Source organism: Bos javanicus, chromosome 4 (genome assembly GCF_032452875.1).
Source record: "Bos javanicus breed banteng chromosome 4, ARS-OSU_banteng_1.0, whole genome shotgun sequence".
Classification (NCBI taxonomy): Eukaryota; Metazoa; Chordata; class Mammalia; order Artiodactyla; family Bovidae; genus Bos; species Bos javanicus.
The window spans coordinates 64,839,995-64,867,817 of NC_083871.1; the positions used below are offsets into that span (position 1 = coordinate 64,839,995).

At 43.4% G+C, this 27,823-nt stretch overlaps 1 protein-coding gene across 4 annotated transcripts in view; it reads left to right on the forward strand.

The window, feature by feature from the left end:
- Positions 1–1,211: 1,211 nt before the first annotated feature.
- The window catches only part of PDE1C (phosphodiesterase 1C), a 541,449-nt gene continuing 514,837 nt past the window's right edge, over positions 1,212–27,823 (forward strand). For 3 of the 4 annotated variants that reach the window (XM_061414180.1, XM_061414182.1, XM_061414183.1), the window contains exon 1: positions 1,214–1,923. In XM_061414180.1, coding sequence (XP_061270164.1) covers positions 1,839–1,923 — 85 coding nt within the window. In that variant the 5' untranslated portion in view covers positions 1,214–1,838. Of the gene's footprint in view, positions 1,924–27,823 lie in introns of all 4 variants that reach the window. The other variant, XM_061414179.1, reaches the window with a different exon arrangement.

Genomic DNA, 27,823 nt, shown 5'->3' on the forward strand with positions numbered 1-27,823 from the left:
TAAGATCAGGAAAGCAAGACTCAGGGAGGTCTAGTATCTTGCTCAAGGTCATATATTTGGTAAGTGGTGGAGCCAGATTTCAGACTCAGGTCTGTCTATCCCTAGAGCTTTCTTCATGCTTTTACACTGTAACCAGTTCCAGTCTCAAGGAGCGCCTCAGGGTTTGACGCATGCTCTACTACCAAGCGAGGATGTGCCATTCTGTGTGACATGAATTCTGTGATACTCATTGCCTTTTTGGCTCAATCAATCTTGCCATTGATCTCAGCAAACTATCAATGTGGTTCTAGGTCTTACCATAGAGAATTTATAATTGAAGTTCCAACTCTATTTGACATTAAAAAAAAAACCCCTCATTTCTCTCAAAATATATGGTAAATTGAGGAAGATTCAGGTCCTGAGATATTAATCTGATTTCCATGGGGCTTGAGAGGTTTATGGTTCCCCTAAAATTGCATGTGGAATATTGAGAGAAGAGTTCTAATTTTAGTTCGAGTCTGAAGACTTATGACCACTGTTCTCTAAACTCAGAAACAACTAGGGATATACCTGATTGACTCATTAATATTGACAAGTGCTTGGTAAGTGTGTTAAATTCCATCACAACAAATGAGGTTGACTTAACTAGTTCTTTAATAACCTGAGCATAACACTGTCATTCCATGTGTTACACTGGGTGGACTCCGCCAAGGGACTCAACTCTGGTCTCATTAATGTGAACTCCCCAGCCCCTGACAAAGAACACTACAACTGTAAATCCTTAGCACTGCTTGCTGATTGGAGGGAATGATGTCCCTCATATAAACCTTGCCTGGCTCAGTCATTTCAGGTACTGGAAGGATCAGTAATTGATTTGGTATTATAAAGTCAAGCTCCTCTATCCAGACACGGCCACTTTTTAGCTGTAGGACCTTAGTCCAGCCCCTGTCCACCTCAGTTTCCTCTTCTGTGACAAGAGGGGTTAGCCGTAGGGGTGGTTAAATCTCTACCACCTCCACAAGTTCCAGGAATCTCTATTTGGCAACACACTTTGCCAAGTCTATTTGACAAAACCAAATTGGAAAGAGCTCGGACAGTTCGTTTGGAATAGACTAGAACTTGCGCATCTTAGAACCTCTGCATGAAAGCGCTTAGCCACCAATATGGGTTACTTTGATAATTATCTCCCGGCCCGGGAATGCAGAGAAGTAATTTTATCGGGGTCCCAGGCTAGTTCATGGGACAGCTGCAGGGAGGAAGTGGGCGTGGCGATTTCCCCGACTTCCTTGTTTGGAGCAAACTTTGGCAGCATCTGACCGGCTTGGATGTTTGCTTTTCCATCTGTTGATGTGTTTTTTGGGAGCTCTCTTGCCTGCCAGAGAAAACATCCAAAAGAAGCGCGACGCCAAATCTTAGCCATTCCCTTGAGTCCCCAAACCCCACCAACCTCCAGAGAGGGGAAGGCGAAGCTGAGAAAGAAAACAGACGTGCCTGGAGCGCGCTGGCTTCCAGGGAGAAGGTGGCAAAGACAGGGACCTCGGTACCCACCCACCCACCAGCCCGCATCCACGCGCGCGGGTGCGCGTCGACTCCCTTTGTTCGCACTCCTCTCGTGGTAGCTGGAACCTGGCACTGGAGATGGGGCATTTGCGAGGCTCGCTGGCTCCGCCGTGCGCCTAGTGCGTTAGTCGACTTCGCGCTCGCGGTGCCAGCAGCCGGCGCGCTCCGCTCTCAGCGAGCCGCGGACCGGCGGGGACAGCGCGCCGCGCGCCCGGGTAGGGGACGCGGCTGAAAGCGGGGCGCCGGCGCCGGGGTGCGCGCCCCTCCGCTGGGGACCTCGAGACGCCGCCGGCTGAACCATGACGGACGCCAGCAACAGGAAAGAGGGCTTCAAAAAATGCCGGAGCGCCACTTTCAGCATCGATGGCTACAGCTTCACCATCGGTGAGAACTTTCCGCCCTCTGCCCTACTTCCGGCTTTCCGGCGGGTGGCGAGGCTCCTTCCGAGCCAGGGAGGTGGGTGGTCGGAGTGGGGCTGGGTCGCGAGGCGCTCGCCAAGCGGGAGACCCGGGGAGCGGCGACAGTGCCGGAAAGTCGCGTGTGTGGCTCGGCCGTCACCGGGGCTGTCCCCGCGGTGCCCCTCCCGCCGCTCTAAGCCGGCATCCCGCTTAAGCTGGTTTTTAGGGTCACACCTTTCTGAACGGCTCCATTTCCTCGCTGCGATTTTAGTAACGCGAGCCGGGAAAGGAGGGATGGAGGCAGAGAGATGGAGAGGTACGGGGAGAGAGAGCGACACAAAGACGTGCACGACAGACAGTAAGACAGAGACACAGAAAGACGCACAGATAGGAGAGACCGAATGACAAGAGACATCCGGACAGGTACATTAGTAGACACACCTAGACACCAGTTCAGAAATATGAAGTCAGAGAGGCCGATAGAATGTCAAAGATGCGGAGAAAGAGATGATAGAAACAGAGATGAGCTGACTCTGAGGGACAGACACGTAGAGATAGATTCAGAGAAAGAGATTGAAGAGCAGGTTTCACAAAAGTTGAAATGAGAGAAAGGAACACAAGGAGAGAGAGAGAGAGAGGAAGGAGGTAGGAAGGAAGACAGGGAAAATAAGGCAGAAAAAGAGACACATTTAGAGTCAGAAGAAGGCAGGGCGGGTGGGATGTATTATGCTACTAAAACATTTGAGAAACATCTGTCTCATGTCCTCTGGATTCCCAGCGGCTCCTTTCCCAAACCTTTCACTAAGAGGGGCCTGGAGGTGTCTCCATGGTCCTTAGAGGAAGCAGGACCACAGGGCTGACTCTCCAGAAGCTGAATTTAAGATCAGTTCTTGGTGCTTTTACTACCGGTTCCATGCTGTACTGTTTTGAATCAACTGGTCCAAGGATTATCTCCTCATTTTCCCAGGAGATGGGCTAAGCCAGGGAGGCTTCCTCTCCAGGATGTCAGAGATTGGAGACCAGCAGGGCACAGCTAGGTGTCAAGGAGCTGCTTCAGCTTTTTTACTTCTGTGTGTGCTCAGGGCAGTGTGGCTATAAATCTCAGCTTCTCCTTGGAGCCTTCGAAAGTGAGGGGTATATTAAGGTGCTTTTTGGAAGTGTAGCAGAAATTTGTCAGGGGCAAGAAAAGGCTATTGGAGGGGATCTGGGCCACTTTGCTTCTTCTAATGGAGTGGCCCAAGATTTGGGGGGCATGGGCTGGACATATTACTACCAGAATTCAGTCTGAATGCCTTTACCTGCTTCTCAAGTTTCTCCATTCTGGCTTGAACTTGCCCTTCTTGCCTCAGTTGTCATGGCAGATCTGTTTCTTCCATACACTCATGATGGCTTGCCCTGGCCCCCATCCCACCCCTCAGAGCCTTTGCTCAGGCTGTTCCCTCAGTCAGGAATGCCATTTCCCCAACTCTGCATTGAGAAATCTTGTCTATTCCAACTCTCACTTACCTCCTCCTCTGCTTTTCTTCCCCATGAGAAAGAGCTCCTCCTTCTGCACTCATCTTGGCCTCCTAGTCCTGTGTGAGGGCTCACACCTAGCCTTGAACCAGTATTTCAGCAACTATTCCTTGTCCTCTTGCACTGCAGGTTCCTTAAGAATGAGATTGTGCCTAATTTTATTTTTCGTCCTCTAATAGTGAGTGCTTGGGAGTTTTTGTAGGAATGAATTAAAGGTTGCCGAGGTCCAAAGTGATTAATCAAAAGGTTGTGTTAATACTAGTTTTTGTGAATCTAGTTAGAAAGCTCCCAAAAATGATTTTTAAGTTTTACCTGGCAGTTCCCTGTGAAATCTTTCAAAAACTGTGGCTTCTAAAACTCAAGTTTATAGTGTGGCTGTCCCGGCCTAACACCTACTCCCTTTCTGCTCCTGTTCTCACTAGAGGAAATGGTCTAGCACGTTGGTGTGGTCTGCTGGTCAGATGGGACCTCAAAAGTGAGCAGGTCACTTCCTGGTGAGAGAGCTGCCAGCTTGTTTCACATCTTTGGGCATTTATTCATTCACTCCTTTCCATCTGCCCTCCTCCTTCCCTCCCTCCTTCAACAAATTTTTATTGAATTTTATGGTATTAAAAAACACAATTTAATAGAATGCCTACCACATGGCAAACATTCAATAAATGGTAATTATAATTATTCAATACCCTAAGCTAATATCATGGGGAGTTGATGAAGATAAATCAGACCTAGAACCTAGGATTCAAGGAATTCATACTCTTGAGGTGATATGATGTCTTCATACATAACATTTTACAAAATAAAAGCTTTTAAATGCTTCCAGATACATGTTAGAAGTTTTAGGCCAATATAGACATTGTAGCAAATACAGATAATCAAAAAGTAAAAAAAAACACTTGTAATTTTACCACCCACTGCTAAACATTATTAATATTTGTTGTATGTACTTCTAGTACTTTTTTATATATATAATTTTTTAACAGCAATCATAATGTTTGGTAATGGTACTTAATATCATAGTAGCTTTGTTTCATACTCTTATTTGTTTTTATTTAAAAAACTTTTACTTTTGGCTATTTAGGTTGCTTTTACTTTTTACCATAATTGACAAAGGAAAAAGACTAAATCTTTGAGCACATCCATTTACACTTTTGAGAATAAATTTCTAGAAGTACAATTGCGTGGTCTAAGACTGTGTGTATTTTTAGGGATTTTAAAGCATATTATTAAATACCCTCTGGAAATACCAACTCACACTCCCACCAGCCATGTATCAGGTGTTCACACACTCTCTTGAGTACTGATAATTTTTGAAGCGTTGTTTGTTTGGGAGGTGGAAGGTAGTATCTTACTTCCACATGTTATTTCACTTCTTTACATTTTATGGCCTTTGCCTGTATGTTTTTCCTCTGGGGAAGTTTCATCATTTATTTTTAATTTTCAAGCACAGTTGACTCTTAAACAATGTGGGTTTGAATTGCGCAGGTCCACTTATACAAGAATTTTTTTTCTATAGTAAATACTACAGTATACACAATCTGCAGCTGGTTGAATCTGAGGATGTGGAATTGGGGCTTTGGAAGAATCACATATAGGATTAGTTATGACACAAATTTTCAACTAACCCTAGTTGTTCAAGAGGCAGCTGTACTCTTAATGTATGTAATACATGTTAATTATACATATAATCAATGTATCAAATGTACATAATATATAATTATAGCTACTACATATTAATTGTACAATATATTATGTAATAACTATATATTAATCATGTGATAATTAATATGTACCAATAATACGCATTATGTACACACCTTGTATGTGCGTCTCTGTGTGTATTTGCAAGTGCTGTCTGTCCTGTATGTTATGTGACATTTTCTTCTAAGCAGGGGGCTTCATATTCCTGCAACATCGACCTGTGGCATTTAGGACTTGGTTTGTGGATGTACAGATATCTTGTAGCCCACACCCGTGGTCTCTGGCTTGTCCTATGGTTCCAGCAGGGTGGAATAGGTGGACAGTCCCCCTCTAACTATGTGAGGGAAGAATCCTGAAGAAATTCCAGAGCCCAGATCACTTTTTTTCTCAGGTGTCCGACATTCTGTCATCAGGAATCACCTTCTTTTCCAGTCTGTTAATTATGCAGAATTTCCAGGTCAAAGAACTTTACTAAAGGAATTTATGTTACGGTCCTGGCGATTCAAGAGATTTTCTCTCAGATTCAAGAGATTGTTACCCCTGGCTTATGAGGCCAACAGGGTTCTTGGGATTCTGCAGAAGAGGGGTGTGTGAGCCCCCACCATGGCAAGGTCAAGAATCAAGTTTCCTTGGAGGGCTCCTGACGGAACTTCTCTCTGTTAAGTGGACATTTCTGGGTTAGGAGGGGCTTCCGTGATGGCTCAAATTGGTAAAGATTCTGCCTGCAGTGCTGGAGACGCAGGAGACTTGGGTTCGATCCCTGTGGTCAAGAGGTCTTGAAAACAAGACCGTGAGCTTCAACACGTGCCACATCCAGAAAGCGCTGACTGTCGTAGAGCCTTCGTGATTTGAGGGTTGCATTCCTAGGAAACCATTGTAGTTAGGATTGTTGTTATTTAGTCACTAAGTTGTGTCTGACTCTTTGTGACCCCATGGACTGTAGCCTGCCAGGCTCTTCTGTCCATGGGATTTCCCAGGTAAGAATACTGCAGTGGGTTGCCATTTCTTTCTTCAGGGCATCTTCCTGACCCAGGAATCTAACTGCATCTCCTGCATTGGCAGGCGGATTCTTTACCACTGAGCCACCTGAGAAGCCCCAGTTACGATTGTAGCCAATAATTATAACAATTAACATTAATTGAAGCCCATGTGTAGAAGTTCAAGTGTAATTTGACTCTGTTTATGAACTAGTATTTGAATATGAAATGAACAGTTATGGGGAGAGTTGCTCTATTACTATTTTCCAGAAGAACTTTCTTTGTCTCCTGGGGTTTGGATATCTGTTTGGGTTTGTATTAAGTGGATTTGCAGATTCTTACTTTCTCCATGAGGCTGCCCAAAACACACACTTTTCCTTCCAAGGTGAAGTATGTCTGCAGAAAGCAAAAGCACTTTTTTCTTTTAACTACCTGAGGGGGACTCTCTTGATCCCTCTTGGTGCTCCTCACCTCTCAGTTTCCGGATGAGAAAATGGGTCTTGGGGGGGCCCTCATTTTCTCTTCTCCTCAAGGTGATGACCTCTACGGTGTCAGAAGGAAGCGGGTGAAGCTATGGGCCAGGAGGATGTGAAGTTGGTGGGGTGTGTGGACAAGAAGCTGCTTCCTCCACAAATGAACCTGGTGGTGGTGTGGAAAATTCTAGGCCTGTAAGGTGTTGCTAACAGAGGGATGCGTTGCCTATAGCAACTGCCTCAGGCTCCCTTGCCCCTGTGTTTCTCTCTGCGGGGTTGTCCCAGAGGAGGAAAAACAAGGGGCCCCTAGACAGCAGTCAGAGGCCCAAGGGGCAGGGTGTGAGGGTTCCCTGTCCCACGTGGGACTGCTGTTTGCTGGGAACCCCCACTAAGTGGGGAGGTCTGCTGGCGGGTACGTCTTTCACAGGGGTTCTGGGTGGGCGGGGCTCTGTGGGTGGCCGACGCTGGGATTTTGGGCTGCATGAACTGGGGGTGTGGCCCCTTTCCAGCCCGGGCATAGAGGCTCCTGGCCTTGGTGCACAGGGTCGCAGACTGATCTCAGTGTTCTGTGTCTCGTCTGCCCGTTAGTTTGTCTGGCTTGTTGGGGGTGCTGGTGGGTTGCAAGGAACTGAATTAATATCCAAGGCAAACTGTCCTGCCACCGCCTCCCAGCACCCGTTGCCCTAATTCTCTCCTCCTCCTCCTCACGTCCCTGGGAAAGATTCAAACAGAGCCAGGTGAAGGGGGCATTTGGACTGAGGGCTCATGCACACTGGGACTGCAGTTTCTGCTCTGACTCTCACCTCCGCCCCTGATTCCCCTTCTGCATCTGAGCCACAGTCCTTCACGTGTAAGATGCAGAGTGTGATCCTTAGTTACCGGGCTGTGGTGAGGATCAAGTGAAGTTACATGTGAAAAAGTTGTTTGTTAACCCTGCAATGTCATTAGACAGCTTCTTGTTATAAGGGAAGACAATACTGATTAGAGCTTGTGTGTCCCTCTGCACGGTGCTTGCACTTCAACAAAGAAAGTGTGAGAAATAAGGCTCTCACCTTGGGGTCTTACTGGCAGCCAACTGGAGCGCATGGTGTTAGGGATGTGTGTTGTCTGAGAAGGGGTGTTTGTAGCGGGAAACCCTGGGCGTTGGAGTCACACGAAGACGTACTGTGCTGGCCAAGCAAGTCAGTTAGCTTCGCTGAGCCTCAGTTTCCTTCTCAGAGTAAATGGGGCTGGGGTGAACCTTCCTCCTGGGTGGACCCAGCCAGGGGAGTGAAGTTCCATGCATAGTGCCTGCTGTCACACTGTGTGCTTGCTCAGCAACCCTTCCCTCCCCTAGAGATTATACTGTGACTAGAACTGGCTCTGGCTGCGAGTGGGTGAGGGTTAGTGGTGTGATCCTGAGGGTTAGTAAGTGTGTCTAGGGCAGACTTAGGGGTGAGTCAGTACTGCTGTGTGCTGGCCTGGGAATGGCCACCAGGAGGCCCACATCTTGGCCCCTGACGCCAGATGGGAACAAGAACAGAGTGGGTACTGGGTACCTCCTGCCCTCCCATGGACTGGTGCACCTCCCGGGGCTACCCAGTGCCCCAGGCATGTCTACCAAGCCTCCATGGACTTAGCAGAGCAATGGGCACAGTCCACCTGGGGTCATGGGGACGTTGTGGGTAGTGGGGGGAACATCACTGCAGGAATGAGCTTCTGAACTTGACTTGGGAAAGGGGACCAGGATGGTAAAATGGGACCTAATAGAGTTCAGAATATAACAACCTCTGGAGTTAGACACTGGGGGTTCAGATTCTGAACCTCATGTTTTTGTCATGATCTTGGAGAGGTGGCATCAAATGGCTAAAGTTCAGTGTCCTCAACTGTGAAATGGACATAATAAATAGTATCTGCCTTGCTGGACTGGGCAGTTAAATGAGATCATGCAAGCAGAGCTCCTAGGCATTATCTTATTCTGGATACCAGAACAGAATACCATAGGTTGGGTGGCTTAACAGAAATGTATTTCTCTCAGCTCTGGAGGCTGAGAAGACACCAGCATATTTGGTGTCTGGTGAGGACCTGCTTCCTGGTTCATAGGGGGCTGTTTTCTTACTGTGTCCTCACATGGCACAAAGGGTGAGGGAGCTCTCTGGGGTCTCTTTTATAAGGGCACTAATCCAATTTATAAGGCTCCACCCTCATGACCAAATTACCTGCCAAAGGCCCCACCACCTAATACCATTACAGTGGGGGTTATGAATTTTGAATATGAATTTTGAGGGGACATAGCCTATAGCACTATTTTTTTTGAGAGATAATAAACATTTGCTGAATACAGCACTGAGTTAAGCACTGTAGAAGGGCCAGGGGAACCACAGGGGAAAACATGCACAGTGTTAGTGGGAAACACATACCCGACTCAGAACTGAAAGTTCTGGTTAGGTTCTTCCTAACTTGCTCTTTAATCCTGGGAAAGTCACTTAACGTGGGAGGTAGTTTCTCCATCTGTAAGTGAACTGGTTGGGTACAGAATTCTCCGTGGTTCCAGCCACTCCAGAAAGGTGGTGAGCTTTCAGTCCTGAAGGCCATTGTAGCTCTCCCAAAGCTGGAAAGTGCAGGGGTATAGCTAAGGGAGGCACTTTCAGACTTCTAGTGAAAGAAATTTGTAGAGTTCAGAGCATCACAGAGGCAAGTAGAATGTAAGACTAGCAAAGAGTTGAAATTATTATTAAAGTAAGTAGACTAGATTTTGTGTATCCAACTTTGTATGATAATTCACTGTACTCACAGTGAAGTCTGATAACTATTGAGCTCTCACCAAGGGTAAGTCAATGTTAGCTGCTTGGGCCTTCCAGACTTTTCATCTCTGTGATGTCAAATTCCAATGACAAATGGGGGTGTGCACGGAGATTTCCAAGTGTTGCTGCTTGCCTGCAAAGTTAGCTCCTTTCTTTTGTGATATGAAACCTTTGTGGCTTCAATTCATGTTACTACATTTGTTTGTAATGAACAATAAATGTGATGATAGATAATAGTAGTGGAAGGACCTAGCATGGATCCTGCTTAATAAATGTTTGTTGTAGTTGAGAGGCAGTGTGTGTAGAGGTTAAGAGTATGGATTATGGAGCTTGACTACCTTGGTTTGAATTTTGGCTTCACAGTTTATTAGCTATGTGATTGTTGTGATCGTGGACAAGTTACTTAACCATTCTGTAAATGGACATAGTTATGTTACTCGTCTCCTAGGGTGTTGCAAGATTAATGGGTTAATGTACATTAAGCACTCTGAACAACACCTGGTACATAGTAAATTCTATATAAATGTTTGTTATGATGTTATTTCCATATAATTATTATAATATTCATTACTATATACTGCTCTGCTGCTGCTCAGTCGCTTCAGTTGTGTCTGAGTCTTTGTGACCCTATGGACTGTAGCCCACCAGACTCCTCTGTCCGTGGGATTTTCCTGACAAGCATACTGGAGTGGGTTGCCATGCCTTCTTCCAGGGGATCTTCCTGACCCAGGGATTGAGCCCATGTCTCCTGTGTCTCCTGCATTGCAGGTGGATTCTTTACCACTGAGCTACTGGGGAAGCCTGTACTACTACATATAGTAATAATAATACATTTCCATAATATATAACTAACATGAGGATAGTAATGACTATCTCTGAGACCTTCTTGATCAACACCTATTTACGCTGTTCCTTGAAGGGCCATAAGGATGGCCTTGATCTTCTGCTTTCTGTGGTTCAACATTGCCATTTCCTGCCAAGAGGCATTGACTTGTGTGTGTTCTTGGGTGTTGGAGTCCCAGTACTGTACAGGTGTTCTCAAATCCATGGTGGACCTACAGATGTTCCCATCTTCTTCACCAGCTGACCATCTTTTAGGACTCAGTGTGTCACCTGTGATGGCTTTGCAAAGTGAGCCTCTCTTTGCCAGGCCGTTTTTATGTAGTTTACTTTCCAAGGCCAGGATGTCTTGCAGAAAGGAAAGTGATGCAGAAGACCTGGGCTCTTGACCCAGTCCTGGCACTTCCTGTCTCTGTGATGGTGGGAAAGATCATTCGTCTTTGTGAGCCTCGGGTCCCTCATGTGTAAATGTGGATAGCAGTTCCTTCTTTGTTGTGTTATTGGGGGAGTTCAGTAGAATGAGGACCGGATGAACTCTGCACGCTCTGGATGCCCAGTAATTGGTAGCTGTTGGTTGTGATAATGGAGAGGCTCTGAAATCAGGGAACAGGCAAGTCTCCCAGACCCACAGCTGCTTCCCTGGCTGGAGGTCCCCAGCCTGCCCTCTGGCTGCCTCCCCCAGCCCCTGACCAGCCACTGTGTTGTGTGCTGGCGCGGCTGCAAGGCTGCCTTTGTTTGAGTGTAGGATTTCCGATCAGGCCGGGCACCTGGAGCGCCCGCCTCATCCCAGCTGAGTGTTTCCAGCTGGGTTTGGGTAATTGGTGCCAGCTGCTCTGGGGAAAGTGGCTGGCACTTCCTGTGCTGTTGGCGGGCAGGCTCCAGAGTGTGGCGGGGGCTTGGCCTGAGAACCAGGCCTTCCCCCAGGGTCCCTGTGGGGGGACTTGGAAGCAGAGCTGCTGGAAGTTGGTTTTTACTTGTCTTGTGGACAAATGCCCAAATTACTCAAGACTCCGTGAGTATTGGTCCTCAGACACTGCTGCCAATGTTTGCTTCTCAGAAAAGAAATAATTTTAATTGATTAGCTGGTTCCTGACTTTTCTCTCTGATTCTCCAGACAACGGTGCTTTTTCTCTTCTTGATAACGGTGTAGAGTGGGTCAGGTGTGATTCCTGGGGCTTGGAGAAGAAAGAGAAGGATCAGCTCTGCTGGACTTGCATCACTACTAACCATAGGCATTTGTCTAGCCTTTAAGAAGGGGCCTTTAAGTTTCTCTGATTCAGCTTTTATAAATAAGGTTATAGGTAGAGCAGTTACTAGTGAGGATTTCAATGCCGGTCTTTAGCGCTCAGGTTCAGTGTCTTTCCTTTTTTTTTTTTTTTTAATTAGAATTTTTTTGGGGGGGTATTGAAGTGCTATGCTGGATTTGCTGAATTACATATTTCATTCATCAGATATCTTGACTATTGGAGGTCATCTCAAATAATTATTGTGTTGTATAAGGTGGAAAGAATATTCCTTCTTTATTTCTGCACAAACCAGAAGTTGAATTGCTGAACTCTGATGTTCACCAGGCAAGAGATATTTGGCCACACTGTTCACTTTTCTGAATCTTGTAAAGCAGGAATAATAGTATCTATATTTGATTATGCCATTTGTAAATTGCTGGCCCAGTAATGTGACCATTCCAGGTTCTTATAAACCTTAATTCCTTTCACTTCTCTATTCTCCTTCCTTGGCTCATGCCATACCTGAAGGCATTTTGACTGGGTTAGATGTTCACTGTGATACGAGGTATGAGAACCCTCCAGCCCTTTGGAAACTTTATCTCTCTGAAAGGTCCCCAGAGGGAGCTGGTTTTGATTTACTCTGACTCCTGGGCCCAAGTATCCCAAATGAACACATGGGATTTAGGCAGCGAGTGGGAAAGTGGATGGATTTCTATTTTAAAGTCATTAGCTTACAATTTCCAAGAAAGGCTCATTGTGTTTAGTGACTCATTTTCTTTAACCATTGGAAGTTCCTTTAGATTTTTGAAATTTGTCAAGTCAGTAAGTATTGAAGGGGAATCCAGCATGTCTTAAAGAGGGAACCAGCAGGACTCTGACTGGGACCAGATCCCGGCTGTCTTCTGGGCCCCGGGGAACTCAGCTTTTCAACAAGATGCCTTTTCTTCTTTCCTCATCAGGTCATTCATGAGGCTAACTGTTTAAGACAGGGAATACAGGTTAAAAGATACAGAAATCAGGCCAGTTGTGTAAGACCGTAAGCCTGGTCTTGGTGACTATTCCAAGAAGGCTGTTTTCTGGGGGTGATTATGCAGTTTTGTAATCGGTTGCCCTAATGATGATGATGATGATGATAATAATAATAATAATAATAATGTTTTACAATCTGTGAAGCGCTTTCCCAAACATCAGCTCATTTGAGTCTACCAGTAACCCTGCAGGGAAACTATGAACAGCTTCCTTTTACAGGTGGACAAGCTGGGGCTTCAAGAAGTCAACGTTAGAACAGTGACCCAAATCCAATTTCTGCATTTTGGAAAGCTCTGGCATCTGAAGCGGAAATCTGGGAACCATCTTAGTTCTTTTTCTGTGTCCCCACAGCTAATTAGTTATCAGGTCCTGTAGATTTCCTTCTCCAGACTCTTTCCAATTCACATTTTCCCCTTCATCTCCTCTACCTTAGATCAGACCCTTCTCTTCTCTCACTTAATCTATTGCAATGTTTCCAAGTGGTTGCCCTATCTCCCCAGTTTGTCTCCATTCTAAACTCCTCTCAACATGGTAGCTAGAATCTAGCAGTTGGAACACGCAGCTAATCCTGCTGCCCTCCAGTTTAAAACTGTCTGGTAGCTCCCATCGCTTGCAGGATGAAACCTACATTCCCTAGTAAGGCTCATAGGCCTTTTGTGGTTGGTCTTTGCTCTTCCCTGGGCTTACCATGTCCCTGCCTGCCCGTGAATGGTAGTCATTCAAAGGTTGGCCTTTATTAGGTGCCCTCCACATGCCAGCTATTGTGTAAGGCATTAGGGATATAATGTGAGTCAAACTGTGGGCCCAATGGAGCCTACAGATGTTAGTGGTATAGCTGTGCTTTGATGGAATGGCCTGGGTGCTGTGCATGTGCCTGAAAATGGCATGGAGCCTAGTCTGGGGTGTTGGGGTAGAGCCTACCCTGGGGATGGACTCCCCTGATGAGGTGGGTGGAAGAAGGAGGTGGGGAAGCATGCAGATGGAGTAGAGGAAGAATAGGGGTTAAGAAGAGGCCCGAGAGGTGGGCAGAGGTTCTTGTGGGCCACCTGAAGCGTTTAATCTTTTTCCCAAAAGCAGTGGAAGGCAACTAATAGTTTTAAGCAGAAGTGACACAATCAGATTTGTGTTCACAAAAGCACAGGCTGTTTATTCTGGGGCAAATCAGTGTGTGAGTGTTTGTTGACTGGAGCTACTGTTGTGTCATAGCGGGCCACTGCCATACATAAGCCATTCCTCCTTTGTATCTGAGCCTTCCTATACCCTTCCGAGTAGTCCTTCTGACTTTGGAACAAACCAGACAAACTTCCAGGCTGTCAGAGAGGCAGATTGTCCTTAGGGGCTGAAGGTTTTCTTCATTTTCCTAGTTACTTAATTCATTTTTTTTTTAAACAAAATGAAGATAGGATAATTAATTTCATTTGCCCATAAAAATGATCCGTATTCATTTTGGGAACTCAGGAAAGAAAAACTCATTATTCAGAGATGACCTCTGTTAATATTTAGGTGAATCTGCTTCCATATTTTCTTTATATTAAATTTGCATGGTATTCTATAGCAGTTTTTTTTTTTTATCTAAATGGGATCATCCATGTTGACTTATCTGCATTTTAAAACTTATTGGTGTGCATGAACATTTAAAATTACTCAGCTCTTTCCCTCTCTTAGTGCCTAGGCCCTCTTTGGCCCTGTGTTGACTTCTCCAATCTGGATACAATCTGGACACAAGCCAGGTGAATCTTATTGGAGCATCTCACAACATGGCCTGTTTGGGCAATGCTGCCTCACCAGTTATACACAAACGTACTTTATATATAAACATACACACCCACATACACTTATTCTCTCTCTGTGTGTAATTGAACATTTGCTATTTGCCAGACACTGTTCTAAGGGCTTTGAAGGCACTAGCTCATTTAATTTCCCATTTTTTGATGATGAAACACTTAAAAAAAAGTAATTAATTTATTTTAATTGGAAGATAATTACTTTATAATATTGTGTTGGTTTTTGCCATACATCAATATGAAAGCATGCCACAGGTATACATGTGTCCCCCCACATCCTGAACCCCTCGCCCTCCTCCCTTCCCCACCCCATCCCTCTGGGTTGTCCCAGAGCACTGGCTTTGAACTGGCCATCTGTTTTACATATCGTAATGTACTTGTTTCAATGCTATTCTCTCAAATCATCCCACCCTCACCTTCTCCCACTGAGTCCAAAAGTCTGAGGAAACAGACACTTGCCCTGGGAATCTGAAGCTAACATGGTTGTGTGTGAGGCAGCCAGGCATGGGAGATGTCAGAGGAAGGGCCTTCTTATACGGGGACAGGCCTTTGGTAAAAATTCAAAGCACTTTTGGGACATCCAGCATCTCCTCTTAGCCTCCCAGATGAGAGGGTTTATGACCTTGAATGGGGGAGGCAACTGGATCTGAAGGTTTTAGGATTAGAATGTTCCTTAGAGTGTATTTCAAAAGAAAGCCACTCCTTCCTTCCTTAACTCTCTTACAAACATTGGTTAGGTGCCTGTCTTATCTTGTCCTCCTTTTCCCTCCCCTTCCCTTTGATTCATTCAGTTTTATTTTTTAAAAATTAAAAAATTAAAATCTTTTGTCTGCAGTGGGGTCTTAGTTCCCTGACAAGGGATTGGACCCCCATCCCCTGTGTTGGAAGTGTAGAGTCTTCTTCTTTTTTTAAGTGTGCCAGTCCATTTGGGACATTTTATTTTTTATAAATATTATTATTTAAAAAACGTAATTTATTTTTGGCTGCTCTGGGTCTTTGTTGCTCTGCAGGCTCTCTGGTTGCAGAGAGCAGGGGGCTACTCTCTGGAGGTGGTGCATGGGCTTCTCATCGCGGTGGCTTCTCTTGTGAAGCACAGGCTCTAGAGCACGCCGGCTTCAGTAGCTTCGGCTCCCAGGCTCTAGAACACGGGCTCAATAGTTGTGGTGCACGGGCTTAGTTGCTCCGCGGTATGAGGGATCTTCCTGGATTAAGGATCAAACCCATGTCTCCTGTGTTAGCAGGTGGATTCTTTACCATGGAGCCACCAGGGAAGCCCCCTGTCATCATTTTCTTGGGTAGATTTCTACGAGCGGAATTTCTGGGTTGTATGATAAGTTAATATTTAACTTTTGAGGAACTGCCAAACTGTTTTCCAGTTGCACCATTTTACAATCCCACCAGCAATGTAGCAGAGTCCTTAAACCAAGCTTTATAGAAGTAGGAATTAGCTACCTGGTTTTCAGATGTTACAGGGGCAGGGCTGGCTGCATGTAAACCAAATGAGGAGCTTGTCAAAGATTTCTGGGCCCCATGCTTTGGAGATTCTGATTCTATAGTAATGGAGTGGGGCCTGGGAATGTGCATTTTCAGAAAGCTGTCTAAGTAACTCTGATGTGTGGCTTTGTTTGGGAATCACTGAACTGGATGAAGTTCAGGATGGGATGAGCAGGGGAGAATTCTTGGGAAAACTGTAGGCAAAAATGCATGTGTAAGAACAACATAATATGTGCTTGTAATTAGCAACTGAGCATGCGTGCACACAGTGAGTGGGTTAGCAGTAGCACTGGCCAGAGAGAGAGGCCCTTGAGGAAACTTTGACATTGGTTCAGTCAAGACCAGTTACTTCATTGATCTATCCATTTAGTTTTCTGTGAACATTTTTTAGGGGAACTAACTTTTTTTTTCAGTACCACACACTAGGCTCAGAGCTTTATATTTAATCTTCTTTCCCCCCCCCAAAATCCAAGAAAAGTTTTGTTTTTATTATTTATTTATTTATTTTTGTTTTAAAATTTTTAGTCTGATAATTTTAAATGGCAAACCAGCTGATCTCACATATAAATACATATTATGAAACTACTTAATTACTTTTCCAAATTATTTACAACAAAATTAAAGGTCAATCCATTTGTAAATACCAAATGATTATAGGATTTTTAAAAAATCAAATAAATAATACTTCATTACAAACTGTAGTTAACATGATGTACATTAGATCTTTAAACTTATTCATCTTACAACTGAATTTTATACCCTTTGATCAGCATCTCCTCATTTCACTCCCATCCTGCCTCAGCCTCTGACAACCACCACTCTACTGTTTCTCTAGACTGGACTTTTTTAGATCCCACATACAAGTGATATCACCCAATAGTTGTCTGCGACTGGCTTATTTCACTCAGTATAGTATCCTCCAAGTTCATCTACATTGTTACAAATGGTGGGATTTCCTGCTTTTTAAAGCCTGAATGATATTTCATATATATATATATCACAACTAGAAAGATAGGTAATAATTTCTTTGTCCCTTCGTCCATTATTGTTGTTATTGTTTAGTTGCTAAGTGTCTGACTCTTTGGCACCCCGTGGACTGCAGCATACCAGGCTCCTCTGTCCTCCACTGTCTCCCAGAATTTGCTCCAATTCATGTCCATTGAGTTGGTGATGCCATCCAACCATCTCAGTATGTTTTTATTTTTTAAATTAATTTTTATTGGAGTGTGGTTGCTTTACATTATGTTTCTACTGTACAGCAAAGTGAATCAGCCATTTATATATGTATATGTATATCCTGCCTTTTTTGGATTTCCTTCCCATTTAGGTCATCATATATTTCAACAACTCTTACTAATTATTATTCTCAGTTTGGGCTTTCCTGGTGGCTCAACGGTAAAGAATCTGTCAACAATGTAGGAGTCGTAGGAGATGTGAGTTTGATCCCTGGGTTGGGAAGATCCCCTGGAGGAGGGCAGGGCAAGCCATTCCAGTATTCTTGCCTGGAGAATTGCATGGACAGAGAAGCCTGGTGGGCTATAGGGTCGCATAGGGTCACAGAGTTGGAAACGAGTGCAGTGATTGAGCATGCATTCTCAGTTTACAGATGAAGAAACTGAGGCTTGGGAGATTAAGTAATAGGGCTGGGACTTGAAACCCGGTCTGTCTAGCTCTTTCCATTGTAGCAGTTTGCTGCTACTCTGTGCAAGGCACTGTGTGAACAGGGTCTTGGGATTTCATATTTATTGTGGAAGAATTCATTACGCATTTTCATATTACACTTGATTATCTGGCTTGCTGTGTAATCACTGCTATTTGCTCTTCCTTTCTGTGGGTTAGAGATATAGGTTTTTCTAATGGTAATGACAATATTTAAATATTCTAGGGAGATGCAGAATAAGGTCCCTTAGTTAAACACCTTGAGACTTTATGTCTGCTTCAATGAAAAGTTCTCTGACTGCTTCTTCCCTCCTGGTCCCTGTTCATTGAAGTCGCCTTTACTGACTGTGCCAACACTCGACCCAGGATCTCTGGTGGCTGACAGTCTGAGCTCTACAGAAGGGGGAGATTAGCCTGTCTGTGAATCTGGAGTTGGGAGTTCTGTGGTAGGGCTGTCTTCAGAGTTGGATGCATGATGGGGGGAAACTTGTAGTAATTACTGAACAGATGCTCTTAATGAGGTCTCTGCTGGATTTCCAGCTGGCAGTGAGAGCGCTGCATTGGGACAAGGATGTTGCAGTCACTGGATCATTATGTGACATCACATCCTCCCCTTGTTGTCATAGCAGCTGTAATCATCCCACTGAAAGTGTCCCTCAGGGTGCTGGCAAGCCACATCTTTTTCCATTAATGGAATCCATGGTGCTTTCTTCCATGATAAGGAGAAAAAGAACTAGTATATTAATGTTCTTGGAAAGGAGAAAAATGCTTAACGATTTTCAGCATGTTATTACTACAACAATTTTTATGTAAGTTGTACATGTTGATTGCAGAAAAATTTATAAAATAAAGATTGGCAAAGAAAACACAAAATCCTACCTGTAATATCAACATGCATGAGAATTACTGTTAACATTTTGAGAAATTTTTGTTTTTCTGCTATAGTTTTAACCCATATGAACAATTCATTATTGTTTTTTCAAATATGGGTCCATTATTATATTGTTGTTTACTTTTTTCCTCTTACCTGACAATGTATAATTAATGTCATTTCATATCAATAGTCTTCATCAGCCGAGTTTTTTAAGATCCCATGATTTATTTAGCTGACCTCTATTGTTTGACATTTAAGTTCTTTCTGCTTTCTTGCTCACTCAGTGACTACCACTCATTTTTACATCTTTATAAAGCATTTTTGCCTTAGGATAAATTCTAAGAAGTAAAGTTGAGTTGAAAGTGTTTAATATTTTTGAAGCATTTGAAATATACATTATCCTTCTCTAGCATTGAAAGTGAAAGTCACACAGTTGTGTCCGACTCTTTTCGACCCCATGGACTATACAGTCCATGGAATTCTCCAGGCCAGAATACTGGAGTGGGTAGCCTTTCCCTTCTCCAGGGAATCTTCCTAACCCAGGGATTTAACCCAGGTCTCCTGCATTGCAGGCAGATTCTTTATCAGCTGAGCCACACATAAGTATGACTTTCCCTGTTGACCTTTATATTGGCTCTCAACCTTTTAAAAAGTTGTTATTTGGTAGGTCAAAAATGGCATATAACTCTACTGTTTATTTATTAGTGAATTTGATTTTAATTTCTCATCTTATTTCTTATATAAATCACATCTATATTCCTTATATAGATAGCATACCTATTTTTCTATTGGAGAATTCTCTAATTTATGTAAACTTTTTATTTATTAAGGCTATTAAACTTTGATAATATTTGCTGTAAATTTCACTGTTTGTAAATATGCCTTTTAACCTTGCTCGATGCTCAGAGTTTAAATTTAAAAATAAACCAATCAGGGACTTCCCTGGTGGTCTAGTGGTTGAGAATCCGGATTCCAATGCTGGGGATGTGAGTTTGAGCCCTAGTTGGGGAACTAAGATCCCACGGGCCATGGGGCAACTAAACCTGCATGCCACAACCCTATCCCAGCACAGCGGAAAAAAAAAGTCAGCCTCAAAAAAACAAAACCCAACTTTTTTTTTTTCTATTTTTGGTTCCTATTTAAAAAAACCTATTCCACTGAAGAGATTATGAAAATATAACTTTCTACTGTTTGGGGCCAGAAGTGTCATAGCTGATTTTCTAAGACTAGTGCAAAACTTTTAAAATGCCTCTTGGCAAATTTTGAAGACTTTGTAAAAGTGAGGTTTCTAGAAAATTTAAAAAGATAGCTATTTATTTTTAAAATTTATTTATTTTAATTGGAGGCTAATTACAATACTGTGGTGGTTTTTGCCATACATTCACATGAATCAGCCATGGGTGTACATGTGTCCCCCATCCTGAACCTCCCTCCCACCTAAAAAAGATAGCTATTTAAATCTGAGTAGTGTCATATGTTGCTCATTGTGGGAAAACCTGGCACAGATGCAATTTTTAAGTGATGTGGAGTGTAGTGGTATTTTTTTTTTTTAATGTATCTAGGAGCAGAATAGTGCACAGTTGCTTTATAGAAACCAGGATTTTGGCTTCTGTCTTCTTAACTTTCTGTGCTAACCAAAGCCTTATTTTCCAGCTCCTTCTTTCTCCTGTGGAGGTGGTAATGGTAACTGGTATTGTTGAGTGATTCTTGTGGACCAGGAACCATGTTAAGGCTTCATATGTAGAAGCTCATTTAATCCACACAACGACCTTGTGAGATAGTTGTTATTTATTAGTTTTATTCCCGCAGAAATGTCAAACAATTTGCTTAAAATCTCAGAGCTTACAAGTCGGCGAGCCCAGGTAGAAATCCAGGCTTTCTGGCTCTGGGGCCCCAACTCCTAACCATCACACTTCTCTCAAAATAGCTGCCTTTCCTGTAGCTACTTGACCCTCCTCCTAGATCCTGTGTTAGCCATTCAGTTGTGTCCGACTCTTTATTACCTATGGACGGTAGCCTTTCAGGCTACTCTGTCCGTGGAATTCTCCAGGCAAGAATACGGGTGTTAGTCAACTCAGTCATGTCTAACTCTTTGTGACCCCGTGGACTGCAGCCCACCAGGCTCCTCTGTCCATGGAATTCCCCAGGTAAGGATATTGGAGTGTTTTGCCATTTCCTTCTCCAAAGAATACTGAAGTGGGTAGCCATTCCCTTCTCCAAGGGATCTTCCTGACCCAGGGATCGAATCTGGGTCTCCTGTGTTGCAGGTGGATTCTTTACTGTCTGAACTACCAGAGAGGCACACTAGATCCTGAGGTTCCATTTAACTCCAGCTCTATCATTTAATGTCTTTTTGCTCTTGTTTTGTCTTTTCTCATCTGTGTTAACAGAAGAGTGAAGATGATGTTTGAGATGTTTAAGCTTTTTCTTCACCTTGTTTTTTGAGTAGTAGGTAGATACCAATGAATGTCTAGATAGGAAAAGACACATGTTCATTTAAGTCTGGTTTATACTTGTTTTTGTCAGTTCTAGTATTTAATTTCTTGTTTTTGGCTTAATGTTTGTTGCTGTAAAAGGGGGCTAGTAATAGTATCTATTTCTTAGGGTTACAGTGAAAATTAAAGTGGTAATGAATATATAGGGTAAGAACTTCATGGTACAAAAACAACGTGATCAATAAATCTAGCTATTGTTGATATTACGAGCAGTATTATTATAATACAATTTTCTACTTTCATAATAGCCGTTTATGCCCCAAGTAAGTGAAAATATGTTTCATTTTCACAAATTGGCTATCTTGCAGTTCATAATTAAGGTTTCCCAACTTGATGGTTGTTTGTCAACAATTATAGGGTCTCACTAAGTGAACATGATTATGTATCATGTCATTATGTCAGTGAATTTGCTGGATGTTTTTACCCAAATATACCAATTTTCTTGAACATATTAGCAATTGTAAACATGTTAATTTATGTTGCAAGAGTAGTTGTTTTTCTAGTGGAACTTGGAATGAAGCTTTTTCTATTATTTCAACTTATTTGAGATTATAGTGTGAATAGCAGAGCTCCTCCAGTTTGTTTCTACTTATAAATACTAATCTCTTTTTTTTGAACCTGTATAACCAATACATGACAGAGAAATACATCGGATGCTAAACCGGACATAACACGCAACCATCTTTCTCAACTCCCAGTTTGAAAGTTTCACATCAAAATGAAATAGCGTCTAGTTGATTTTGTTTGCCTACTTTACAGTAAATATAAAAGTTTCGGCTTCTAAATAAAATTATTATAAGCATATACCATTATATCCATATTGGGGTTCTGTGTAAAATTTGATTTGAATAAAAGGTTTACTGCTAAAAATATTTGAGACATTGTGCTAGATGTTTTTAAGTATCTTGTATTCTAAAACCCTCTTAAGATTTAACCTTAAGTCTTCCTATTGTTCTTTGATGTACGTTCATCACTATGCAACCCTCCGTTCCCCTCTTCTATAGTGAGAATAGTGCTCAGGTCATGTTTCGAGATCTCTGGAAATGAGGAAAGCAGGAGTTGATTTTCTGAGTACATTATTCTCAGGAACCCAGTGAAATGGTGATACTAGGAATCAGTGTTTTTAGATTTGTGGCATCTATCATATTTGATTTCTGTGCCACCACAGTGATGGTATCTACACAACTGATTTTGTTAACAAATCATTCGGCTTGATGCTGACTACAGACACTGCTATGGCGGCAGTGCCTCCACAGATTGGTTGTACTAGCCTTTGAAGGCAAAATTCAAACTTCCCCTCTGATTCTCAAGGATGTCCTGCTTTGATCATCACTATGCTTTCCAGTCAACTGAATCCTAAAGTGAATTCTGTCTTACTGTCAAACAAATGTGAGGACCCAGTGGATTTTGGAACTTGAGTTCCAGTTCTCACTCTGTGTCTACTGTAGCTGAGGAAATAGTTGTGGGATAATGTCCTCCTTTTCTGTAGCCGCAGCATACTTTCACAAGTATTGGAATTCCAGGAAGTTCTTGGTTTATGTTTATACTTGAATCAAAGCACAGGGGGAATCCCCAGGTGGCTCAATGGAAAAGAATCTGCCTGCCAGTACGGGAGACACAGGAAACGTGAGTTTACTCCCTGGGTTGGGAAGATCCCATGAAGGAGGAAAAGGCAACCCACTCCAGTGTCCTTGTCGGCAAAACCCCATAGACAGAGGCTCCTTAGGGTCACAAAGAGTTGGGCATAACTGAATGACTGAGCATGCACACATACACGCAAAGCACATGATTTTATCAACTAATTTTTTTTAATGGATGGCTTTTGTTTTCCTCTAATTTATTTTGCAAAATACTGGCTGCCTACTTTCCTGGTAGGAAATATGGCAGGTTCTACATTATCAGCCTCTGACTGGGCACTCTTTGCCCTATGTCTGTCATTGCTGCTACTGCAACTACTGTTCTTTTTGCAACTATTTGAATGCTGTGCTGGAAGAGTCACTCCCTGGGTAGCTCCAGGCTGAAGTAGATGTCTCCATTGCCAGGTGTGAAGGCATTTCCTATTGAATAACCTGACACCCCCCATCTCCATCTTGAGGCTGATGCTGCAGAGGTTGCTGATTAATTATTCTATATCTAATATTAAAGGGTTAACTTAGCATATGATAAATGTTTAATAAACACTTAAAGTTATAGCATGGACCTGACTTCTTTTACCAAATGTATTCTTCTACATTGTTATATTTGACATATATACCCAATTAGAATAGATTATATTATTTTAGGTATTTATTTATTTGGCTGAACCAGGTGTTAGGTGCAGCATGTGGGATCTTTAGTAGGGGCATGCAGGGTCTTCTTGTTGGGGTATGTGGTATCTTGTTCCCTGACCAGGGATAAAATCCTGGCCCCCTGCATTGGGAGCTTCGAGTCTTAGCTACTGAACCACCAGGGAAGTCCCTAGAATAGCTTTTCAATTAGCAGCTTTTGCTTTCCAGCTCATCACTTAATATGAAGGCTGCCTCAGCAGTTATCCCCTTTTATCTCTTTTGCTAGAACTGGGTCATATGCACATTCTTAGACCCATCACTGGCTTAGTAGAAGGGGGTTGTCTTTGTTCACTTAGACCAATCATGAGACCAGTCATGAGTCATTCCATGAACTGGGTCCATTGCACTCAAATATAGTCAGGATTCTGTTGGCTAGTCTTTAAAGGGAGATACTCTTAGACAGCCAAGAGTATCTGACACAGGCAACCTAACTCTGAATAGTTTGCTGGTTGAAATGTCAAGGTTTTTGCTATGCAATAAATCTCACTGCAGGCAATACACTTTGATCTTGGGGCTCTATTGATTTGTGCAAATAAGTGTTTAGAATTTTCAGAATTTACTTATAAATGGAATCACATCCTCGTTGGTTCAATGTGAAGTAACTTATTTTCTGAAATTTCTGTGTGAAACAGGTGGGCATCTATTGGTATGGTCTGGTCTATGCTGCTGCTGCTGCTAAGTCGCTTCAGTCGTGTCTGACTCTGTGCGACCCCATAGACAGCAGCCTACAAGGCTCCTCTGTCCCTGGGATTCTCCAGGCAAGAATACTGGAGTGGGTTGCCATTTCCTTCTCTGTCTGGTCTGATGGGGTGTTTGGAATCTTTGTGCTGGATGTGTGAGAATTTAGTCACTTCTTAGTCTGGCTGCATTCCCCAGCACAGGTCAGTCAAGCTGGGTTATGAGTCTTATTGGGTCTCACCTTGCTCTACATGCCTTCTTATCACTCCTGGTCTGCTGCTCTTTTGGACACATCTGGCTCATCTCCGTCCTCCTGGCTGATCACAAAGGGCAGGGAGATCTGGCTAAGTCTCAGGATGCTCCATGGATACACTCCCCAATCTACTCACCCAAGCTAATGAGCATCTTCCCTTCTCAGGCAAGGTCCCTCCCAGGCTGAGATGCTACTGGGGTGAACAGGTGAGACAAAGTGGAGGTGATTTATAGGTACTTGTTGCAACTAAACCAGTGAAAGAAATAGCAGGTCTTCAGTATCCCGAAAGTTCACCAGCAAGGAGGCCCAGTTTTTGTCCTTAGATTCTTCCCTTCATCACTTCATCCTTTGTTTGCAACAAAGAGCCCTCCCAGATGCCTCCCCAGGTGTTCTCCAAGGTGGAGCTAGAAAGACCCCAGGAGGCTGCTCCTCTGACTGGCATTCACTTCCTTTGCAAGCATTTTCCCATTTATCATCATGCTAAGCTAGAGGCCCTGTTGTCAAGTCAGAAAAGGATGGTGCAAAACCTGAGACAAGTGTGCCGGTTTCTTCCTGTTTTGCCTATTTGTCCATAAGTTCTTGTGGGACTGTTAATTTTCCAAAAGTTCCCAAGTAATTTATTTAAGTTCAACTAACTAATACGATGGGCTTCCCTGGTGGCTCAGCAGTAAAGAATATGCCTGCCAATGTAGGAGCAGATGCAGATTCGATCCCTGAGTTGGGAAGATTCCCTGAAGGAGGGCATGGCAACCCATTCCAATATTCTTGTCTGGAGAATCCCATGGACAGAGGAACCTGGTAGGCTACAGGCCATAGGGTCCCAAAGGGTTGGACACGACTGAAGCAACTGAGCATGCGCACACATATGCAACTAATCTGATACCGTAACTTCCTCCAAGGTCATGGATTTCTTTCTGATGAAAAGTACTCATTTCATAGCATGATTCCTATTTCAGCAATGATCATGTTCCTGAGTAAAAAATTCTTATTTTTAAACTTTTTTTCTCATACATATTTCTTTAAAAATGGTACCTCTTCTTTATCTACTCTAGAATTTCATAGCATTTTATCCTTCTACACATTCATTCAAAGGAAGGAATGCTTGCCCAGTTTAGCACAACAGTATGTACTTAGGTTAAAAAAGAATTCCTTCCATAGGCACTGCCCTAAGTTGTTTAGATTGCCCAGAGGGTTGGCATTGTAGAAGGGACTTTTCAAAGGTCATCTCACTGAATAGTTCACCTGAGCCTTGCTTGCACCTCTGTTTTATTCATGGAAACAGGAGGAAATGGAGGAAATGGAGACAGAGAGAGGTTAAGGGACTTCTGCCAAGTGCAAAGGTATGTTTGATCTGGATCTCACCTGCTCTGAAGCTGGTACCCCCTGCACTGTGCACCCCCACATGCCAGAAGATTGTTGAATAGGATCTCACGGGTCATGGCATCCAGGCTAGGGGTGCCTCACGACTTGAGGCTAGGTGGCACTCTGGCCACTGTTCCTAACCAGCCCCTTATTTGTGGAGTTTTGAGATTTCATGTATAAAGTTCTTTCCTCAAGTCAGGCCCTGGGAAACCAATCTTATTTTCTAAAGGCTTTTTGGAGAATCTTGATGGGTGGCTTGGGCACATTTGAAATTAGCTTGAGTTCCCGAGAAGTTTTTCATCTCTTTCCTTTCTTGATTGTGCCAGTATATATTTTCTTGCCTGAAAATCGGTGAGAAAGCCTTCTCCTGGGCCTCAGAACCTCTTGCAAGATTTCTTCTTCCTCTGTCTCTCTCCCTCTTTTCTTCCTTCTTTTTGTGCTTCCTTTATCTCTTCCTTTCTTTCTTTCCTTCTTTCTTCCTTCCTTTCTATCTTCCTCCCTCCGTCCCTCCTTCCCTTTCCTCTCTTCCCTTCCTCCCTCAACTCAAATGCAACTTATTATTTTTTTTTAAGATATTTCTTCAGTGAGTTTATTTTTTTAGACTCATTTTTTTTGAGAAGTAATAGAAGAAAATACAATTATTGGATGACAACTGCTCTACAATATTGTGTTGACCCCTGCCATATGTCAACACAGATCAGCCACAGGTATACATATGTCCCCTCCACTACTTGATTATTATAAAAAAATTTAGAAAGTACAGTTGCACAAAAAGACAAATTAATTCAAATCACTCTAAAGCCCCCCATCTGGAGATATATACTGTTAGATTTTGCCGTGTATTATTTTAGATTTTTTACATGTAAAATTTGAACATAGAATAGAATTTTTCTGTGTATACTGTTTGTGCTCTGCTTTGAAATGTTTTAAATTGGATGACCTCCTTCTGTTGCCTTACAATCCATCCTAAATGCCTTTCTAAATGAATATATGAAGATTGGTATCATCATTTTCGAAAGTGCGAATTATTCGTGTATGCATTTATTATCCTGTCAGCAGGGCCTTGCTACTCAGAGTGTGGTTTGTGGGTCAGCAGTGTTGTCTCATTAGGAAGCTTGTTAGAAATGTGGAACCTCGCCCACAGCCAGGCCTGCTGGCTTGGAATTTGCAGTTTAACGTGCCTTCCAGGTGATTGTGTCACGGTAATGTGTGATGAGCCCCAGTTGAACGCAGTCTTCCTCGTAAAACATTCCAGTGTTTTAACTATAAGCAACGCTGTGCTGAACACCTGTTTAACAGTCGTTTTTCTGGAGGCCTCTATACTGCACTTGTCATGGCTGTCATGACAGCGTGCGTTCAGCGCTTTCAGCTGACTCGTGCTTCATAACTCACTGCCTTTTTCAGGCCTCGTGGGGAAAGGATTCACAAGATTTGAGAGGTTCTAGCCAAGTCAGGATTCATCATCAGGGCTGCTAGCTGCTTCTGTGTCCTCTCTTGCCCCCTCCCCGACCAACGTCCAGGAATCCCTTCCTACTCACGAGTTTGAGGATGGGTGACCAGAGGTCTAGTTCAATGATGTTAATTACTGAAAAGCTGCGCGTTACTTGAAATGTTACCTAGTATCCTGACTGCATTTAAACACTAGACTCATTTCTGCCCTTCCTAGGCAAAGGCTGGCATTCACGTCATTGATATTAAAAACAACCTAATGAATTTCGCTGTAGGCAATTTTTCCTCATTTGTTCCCTGAGCCTCTCTGTGGGGAGCAGGCTCATTAGTCTGTCTTTCACATTTACCCAGTCAACAAATATTTATCATGTGCCAGCTGCCTTAACTCTCTTTAGAACAAGGCAAGGTAGAAATTAGTCAATGCAGAGCATCTTCTTTTTATTTTTAACTGTAGCATTTCTTGTATCCTCTGAGTGCTGTGCTTTAGATACTGTTAGTCCTTCTCTCATTCCAAACAGAGAGGTATCATTCATCTCATTTTCGAGTCAGGGGAGGGAGACTGGAGAGCTTGGTGATTTGCCCATAGCCATGGGGTCAGTGTGTGAAGGGGGCAGGGTTTACTCCCAGGTCTGTCTCCACTACCCCAGCTCCCGACCCAGTCCATGCTCAGCAAGGCAGTCTCCTAAGCCTTTTGGGGAAACGTAGGAATGAATCCTTCAGAAACATCAATACTGAACTGAACTTAAATTCCTGACATCGGGTCTTACCCTCAGGAGCTCAGGGCTGGGTCTGGAAAGAATGCGCACAGGTGGGGCTCTGGTGTGGCTGGGTTGGCAGCACCATGGGACCCTGCTGCTCCCCCAGCTCCTTGTGACCCCCTCTGCTGTGCCTGCCGCATCCCCGGAGCATGGCTTCTTTCTCTACTGACAGGCACACCCTGGTCATCATCATCAGTCATCCCCACTGAGCC